Source organism: Corvus moneduloides, chromosome 8 (genome assembly GCF_009650955.1).
Source record: "Corvus moneduloides isolate bCorMon1 chromosome 8, bCorMon1.pri, whole genome shotgun sequence".
NCBI lineage: Eukaryota > Metazoa > Chordata > Aves > Passeriformes > Corvidae > Corvus > Corvus moneduloides.
In genome coordinates, this window is record NC_045483.1 from 27,594,134 (window position 1) to 27,601,771 (window position 7,638).

Genomic DNA, 7,638 nt, shown 5'->3' on the forward strand with positions numbered 1-7,638 from the left:
ATGTTCTTAGAAATCGATTGAGCAGTTCCTCTGTTCCTGCCCCTTGATGAGTCAGATTTAGTCCTGGGGGATTGCTGCGCACCAGTCCTGACCAGGACTGATGCAGATGGCAAAAACCACATCATGTTATCAAGTAAAACACTTGCTAAGTGAGTATGAGTGTGAGAGGAGAACATGGGATGGATTTGTCATCATTCTGATTAGTTAGTATTTAAAATATATCTACAGCAACTTGAAATATTCTGGCAGTTTTTGTATTTAACTGGCAAGAGGTTTTTAATGCTGTGCTCTAGGGGGGACCTGCATGTTCATATGTGGTGAAAATACTGCCGAGTTGTTTTGTGAAGTCTCAAGACAGTGCTTTCTATACTTGTAAATATAACATTAAAGCAAAGCAATGCCATTCTTAGCAGACTTCTCCTAAGGATCCATTGTGCCATTGGTTTATAAATGTGCAAGCAACTGAATTTTGATTTATTTTAGTGGATGGTTAATGCAGAAACTTTTGCCATAATGACAGTCACATGTGAATGAGTGAGTCTGGAAAGAAGCAGATGATGGATCTGTTGCTTGTGTGGAATGTACATGCCTGTTGCTTGTTGGCCTGGTAAAGGGTGGAAGTAACAATCATTTGTACTAGAAGGTTGGTGAATTGATGTTTCTGCTTTCTTTCACAACAGAGAATATGAAACAGGAGCCAAAATGACATCCCGATTTGGAAAGACCTACAGCCGGAAAGGGGGAAATGGCAGTTCCAAGTTTGATGAAGTATTTTCCAACAAACGGACCACCCTTAGTACAAAATGGGGAGAAACCACCTTCATGGCCAAATTAGGACAGAAGAGGCCCAGTGTCAAACCAGATATTTCCGAAGTTCCTAAAAAACCCAAAGTTGAAGATGAAGTAACGGAGGATCCATTTGGATTTGACAGCGATGAAGAATCTCTTCCTGTGTCTTCAAAGAATGTGTCACAGGCTAAAAGCTCCTCTCAGCTGGAACCGGGTGAAGCTGCTCAGTCTGAGGACTTCTCTCCTCTACTTGAAGCAAACAGCAGAATTAATCAGCCAGACAGTGGAGAAAATGTTGCATCCAGTAAGTGCATACCTTTTGACAATACTGTCCCTCTCTTGAAAGAAATGAGCACAAGCAGAAGTGTGGAAGATGGAGAGTGCAAGGGCAGTAGTGCTAAACTTGTAACTGCAGGTACGTTTGCTCAGCTGTCCATGTATTACTGTATTCCTCTGATTTTTGCTAATCTCCCTTTAGACTGTGTGTTTTCTAGGGATTGTTAGGTGTTCTAATAAAACCGTGGGGCAATTCTGAATTGTAAACAATTGTAGAGGATACTCTGTTTAACTAAAAGCACTCAGAAGCATTCTGCATTTTACACACAGGTCTGAGGTCTTTGGCTCTGTAATCCGTGTGTCTGCAGATCGAGATACAGGGCTTTAGATTCAGTGCAGTATGTTGGTCCACTTAGTCCAGTTATTCTTTAAAACTGAATAATAATATTCCTTTTCTAAAATTGCTGAGTGCCGTTGCGGTTTTTAAACATGTATTTTGAATAGTGATGAGTTAGTGGTAATAGAATGCTTTAATTTATTGTGGGTGTGTGTTTACTGCCAGGTAGGTGCAGATACAGCTTAGAACATGCTTTGTTTCGTTGTTTGGGTGGAAAAAGTAGGTTTCTGAACTTCAGCTGCACAAACATTTTTTTGTTTGTTATTAGCACAACTATATCAATATGTACATAAAAAACTTCAGACCTGTGAAACTGAATTCTGTCAGACTTCTTTGTGGAGGTGTTTTTGGGCTCTGGAGTGTTTGTAAGGTATCTTAATACTTTTCAGAGGGGAGTTTCCAGGGCCCATAGAGCTGAACATCACTGTAATTTTCTTCAAGTCGTTCTTGGAAAAGATCAGATGTTATATCTCATGAGAGGTTTTTGTATAACGGGCTGATTAAACCACAGCTTCTACAATTGGGTAGAAGATCACATTATATGCCTAGATGAAGATGACACCTACTGACTTGCTCTGGGTTATCAAAATCAATTTTAATGAGAAGAACTTACAGAACTTTCATTTCTCAAATACAGTAAACCCTAGGATCAGAAACTTGAGTGGAGTTGTTCAGTTGTAATGCAGTTAACAAGAAGATACCAAATGGTAGAAGATGGGCACAGTTCAGTTATTTGTAATACATGTCTTAGGGATCTAATTCAAGAAAACCCAGGAAATGCTGATTTGAGCTGTAGTTTGACAGACACATTGGTGGGATGGGTAGTTGTCTTTTGATCTTATTTTTGCTGCTAAAATATTTCTTGTTTTCATATGATTTTCAGCAGCTGTTTCTAACTATGATTCATCTTCACTCTGGAAATAAAATTTATGGGATTTTAAAGTTTGAATATAGTTTTCATGAGAAGTGGAGTAAGTTCATCACCCAATATTTGGTAGGAGAAGAAATAGTAATGAGTTTCCTTGGTTGTTAATGAGCGATTGTAGTAGAACAGGTTTTATAGTGAAATGGTTTCCTTGTAGACAACCTTTGTCAGAACAGTATTTTTCAGGTTGGAAAAGAAAGTGAGAGAGCAGTGGGAAGAAAATGTGAAAGAGCTCTGAAAATTCATAATGTGTGAAAGGCCAAGAGAAACAGACTTTCAGCAGTTGCATTGGTACTTCCTGCTTCCAGTCCTGTGGAAAATAATACAATATTTAGCACAGAAAAACTCACTAATTTGATGCTTATTTAAATTCTAGAACTCCTTGCTAGACAATACTATGTATATCATAAATACACAGCTCTGAACAGAAGGAAGCTGATGCATCTTGGTGGATAAGCCCATCCAGCTTTTTAATGTGGTGGTGGTCTGGATGCTGAGGGGGAGGTTACTTAAACAACAGTTTACTGAAGGAATTCTATTCCTGCAGGATTCTCTGAATTGTTACTGATTGCAGTTGAGCCAGAAGTACAAGGTGGATCTTGATGTGATGGTTCTGTTCTTTCAGACTCTGACTACATTCTGTTGACACCCAGTCAAATGAAGATAAAAACCCTTTCAGTATCTTTCTTCAGAAGTGAAATTCAGCTGAGAATGCATCTTTGCAGAACGTGCTAGGAGGGTCTTTGGTTTCCTTACCCTTATTTGAAGACTGCAGTCTTGGTGATAGTGTTTCTTTTTGTCAGTTAGTGTAAATAAAACTTGGATGGTTTAAGGTGCTGTTATGCTTGTGTGTAAACTGATCCAAAATAAATAAAAGTTGTCTCGACGTTGCTCGGCGCACTGAGCAATTAGAGATAGTGGTATATAGTCAGCCAGTGTAAATGTAGGTACTTCAAAGGCTTCTTTGTTGTAGTGACTGTTGCGTAAAGTTTGATGGGGAGGCTCTTTCAAAACTACAGAGAGTTAATTTGATTGATTTGGGGTAGGGTTCTGGAGGAAGACGGGACTTGGGAGGAGTGTTATAGTGTATGTACCCACGTCAGCTGCTTACATGTCCTCGCCCTCCCTGTAATAATTTTACCCTTCCTGGTGACTCTTGAACTCTGCCAGGCTTAACCAGATTTGTCCAAAGGGCTTATAGATCCTTGAGACGGCAAGCTTGACTATTCCTGATGAGGAAAGAAAGGGTTGGGGGCTGGGAGGGGAAGCAGGCAGGTAGAAGAATGTTGATATTCCCAGAGTAAGGGGGACTGCAATGTGAGCTCAACCTTAACCTGCATAACAGCACTGTATCTCTGGGTGTGGGAAGCTAGGCTGTGTTGGTACTGATGTTGAAGAAAGTGTTTGTTAATTTGTTTTAAAGTGCAGTTTGCTAGTCCTTGTCCTCATACTGTCTAGACAGTGCATGAACGAAGGTCTCAGGACTCCCAGAGAGTGTGAGCCATCATGGTATCTTAATTCTTAACCTAGGTAGGATAATGCTGAGAATTAGACTGAGTTGAAAAATGTGACTTACCACGGCTATGCACAGACTGAGAGGTACAGTGAGTTCTGCTCCAGTTGTACTATCCTGCCTCAGTGGCCATTCCTTTAGGCATTAAAATGAAGATGATGCCTTGTCAGTTAATTTTAGCTAATGTTTGGTATTAAAAAGCAGTTGATTTTGGGGTTTGTTTTAGTAGTTGTGCAGCCATGTAAGACAGTTGAGGATCTGTATCTTTTGTTTAAAATGGTAGAACTTAACTGGTCTTCCTTTTTTTTTTTAATAGCCGTCAGCTAGTGCTTGTACCAATCTCATTGTAAAGGCTTTGAGAAGCTCTTAATGTGGAAAGCTTCTCATAATCTTACCCTAATGTTGCTTGATGAAGACTTAATGCTGTCTGAAGAGTGTCTGTGAGTAATCCTGTATGTAGCAGGTAATTTACAGATAGGGGTTTAGGTAAATTTGAAATAATGAAGGACTCTTCAGTATTAATAGTTACTGTTAGGTTATCTTTGTGAAGGTAGGGAGAACTTGGTAGCTGGAAAGTAAGTTGTGTCATTAGAAAAATATCACACTGGTAATTCATATAAAGCAAAAATGCAGCTACCTCATTAGAAAATGAGGTTTTTATGAGAGAGTCTTACAGTAGGGTAAGGTGAAAACCTTCAGAACAATATTTGGATTTTTGAAACAGTCTGGTGGGATTATTTTTTTTTCATGACTGTTAAATTTACTCTTCAAGGCATAAACCCAAATAGTATTTCACACTATTTATCTGCACACAAGGTTTGATATAAAAGCATGGCCTTGCAGAGCAAATTTTCTAAGTTTGCTCTTTTAGAATATTTGTTAGCTTGTAGGTTGAATTTAATTTTTCAGATGAAAATTAATGTCAAAGTTTGATGAATTTTAGGAGTTGGTATGGCATTTCATAATTATATTTGTGTATCACTGTGTTTCACTTTGGATAGTTACCTTGCCTACTCTGGATGTTTGAGTTTATGGAAATACTTCTGGCATTGTAGTGCAAGCTTGGATTTTGACTCTGGGTGCTGTGATGATCTGCTGGCTTTTGCTTTTGTGCATGGTGCTGAGCTCTGTAACTCAGGCCTTTGGAGGGTCTGGTCAAAGGGTTTGATGCTCTTCAACAGAGAAGGCATTTGGGTTGATAAATGTTTGTCATCTCTGCATACCTCATGTTCCTGTTCATGGAGTATGAGAGAATATTCCTTTTCTACATTTATTCTAAGTGAAAATATTAGGTATTTAATCATGCATTAATGGAGAAGTATTTCAATTGAGCATGGATTAAGTCTGGTTTGTTTTAGAGCCTATGAATTTATTTCTTGAAAATGTGTTTTGCTCGCTGTGGAGAAATAGAATGGCTTAAAATACCTTTCCAGACTACAGAACAGCGTAGGAATTGTGTCCCTTTCTGCTGTGTTGTGATGTTAAGTACAAATTTTGTGGTTATTGTGTCACCAGTGATCTCTGAGACTCTTTAAGATTAAAAGAACAAATTATTATTTTTTTCCCCCTTAACATTTAGGGCAATAATGAAAACAGCTATTCCTCATCTTGCCATTTGTTACTATGTACGGATATTCAAACAGGTTTTGTTCTGGCAGTAGTTTTGCTTTTAGTGCTGTAAGGGAGCATTTGTCTGTTGACTGCTCTTTGATTCTTTTGTTTTTCTGGGTAGTTCTTAATGCCCTCATTTTTCACTTGGGACCAGTGCACTTACAGGTAGCAAATCAAAATGGCAAGTGCAGTTCTTCTTGTGCTTATGCAGGAGCAAAGGGCTGTGGCTGTGCTCAACTACTTCTTGGCCCAGGATGCAGAATCTAGTTGTGGTTGGTTGCTGGAAAAGCACAGAGAGTGCAGAGTAAATGCAGAAAATGGATGCACTTGAGAAAGGAGATGGTTTGTCATCGAGTCTTCCTGACATACTATCCTGATAGTACCTTAGTGACTCTGTGCAAAGCCTCTGCATCCTGATTATGTGGGTGGGGAGCCCTGTCTTTAGAGTTAAGTTTCAACTTCCCAAATGCAGGTTTGTTACGTAATTGCATTTGGCCCCCAGATTCGTCAGGGTATTCCTTTCAAATTGCTCTAAAACTTCTGTTTTGTGTTTAACACTGACATGGACATTTAAGATAATAGTTAGGCTGGAGTAGTATCTTTTTTCCTCTGCAGAGTTTTGGAATGTAAGTTATTTACTTTGTGAGAAAGAATTCCAGTTTAGTCATTTTCTGTCCAAACATGGAGCAGAGTTGGGGGAACCTGAATGAGGTCTGAGCATTTGGCAGTCTTAGGAGACAGCTGGCAGCAGCCATGATTAAAAAGGGCTGCAGCTGTGCTCTGGCTGGGTCAAAGCATTAAGAAACTGATAGCAGAGAAGGGGAAAGGTCTGCCAGAAAATATGTGTGCCCGCAGAATTTCAGTGTTACGAGGTTTGTTTGGATGGCAGTAGTTATGATGGGTATGCAGATAGCTGGGGTTTGTCCACAGCTCCTCTCTTCTTTAGTTGCTTTTGGTAAGTTTTCCCCTTTTGAAGATACTCCTTTCCCCCTGCATACAGAGTTTTCTTACTGTGTCAGTAGCACATGTTCAAACTGGTGTGATTATTGTTTTGGTTTTTTTTCCTCTGATACTTCTGTGGTGGTGGCTTGTTGGTTTTTTTCCTGGGGTGTTTTTCAAAAGTCTGAAATGATTGAAATTCTGTTTAACTCTCAGTGTTTATACTTGTTTGCTAAAATGGCAATACAGAAAAAAGACCCCAGTGTTTAGGAAAGAATCTGATCTCTGCAACATATTTTTCCTAATGACAGGGCAGTTCATACTATGTATGTCCATGTACAGAGTACATGAAACTTTTTTCCCTTAATCTGTAATTGCCCTTTCCTATACAACAGTGAATTTTGTGATCCATACTTCTAAAATCATTTTTTCTTCATGGACTTGTACGATGAGCAGTTAGTTTTTAAAAGGTCATACTTTTGACTGCTGCTTAGTTTTCATGTTTAAAAAGCTGAAATAACTTTGCATTCAAAACAGTTGGTCAGTGCTTGTGGAAGAAAAAACCCTGTAAGGTGCATGCCTCTCAAGTGGGCCAAAGCATGCAGGCAAGCAGAAACCAGTTGGTAAGGAAGCCATTTCAGACTCAAACTGCTGAGGCCTTATTAACTGGATAGAAAATGTTCTTCAAGTTCAAACTTGGCTCATACTGCCTTTTAAGAAACTGCTACTGTATTTATTAAAGGTTTTTGACATACTCATGAGTACTGTCTTAATTCAAACTGACTTAGCCTAAGTATACATTTGTTTTGACAATTTTTAATGCTGCTGTGTTATTATATGCTTTGTTTTTTTTCCATAGCAGCTCATCCTAGAAAAGTTAGTGAAAACAAGTGTTTCTGGTGCGTGTGAGCCCCTCGTGTTGCCCATGATACTTAGTAGTGGTTAATTCCTGGCTTTTTCCTGTTGCTCTGAGCAACAGATGCCCTTCTGAGCTTGGAGTGAGGAGGAATGTGTCTTCATTGGACTTACCACGAGAGGTGAACACATGTCAGACTGACAACTCTTGCACTACGAAGTGCAGCAGTTCTTCTGCCCATTGTGTTTTTCCTCCTGAGGGTTTGCTGGGAAGGCAGTTGTGCTGAGCACACTGTGCTTGGTTTGGCCAGGTACACATGTACAGATTGATAA

The 7,638-nt window shown here is 39.3% G+C and overlaps 1 protein-coding gene across 1 annotated transcript in view; it reads left to right on the forward strand.

Moving 5' to 3' along the window:
* WAPL (WAPL cohesin release factor) overlaps positions 1-7,638 on the forward strand; it is a 354,794-nt gene that overhangs the window by 2,759 nt on the left and 344,397 nt on the right. Inside the window, 1 exon segment of the mRNA XM_032117114.1 lies at positions 681-1,204. Coding sequence (XP_031973005.1) covers positions 703-1,204 — 502 coding nt within the window. The 5' untranslated portion in view covers positions 681-702.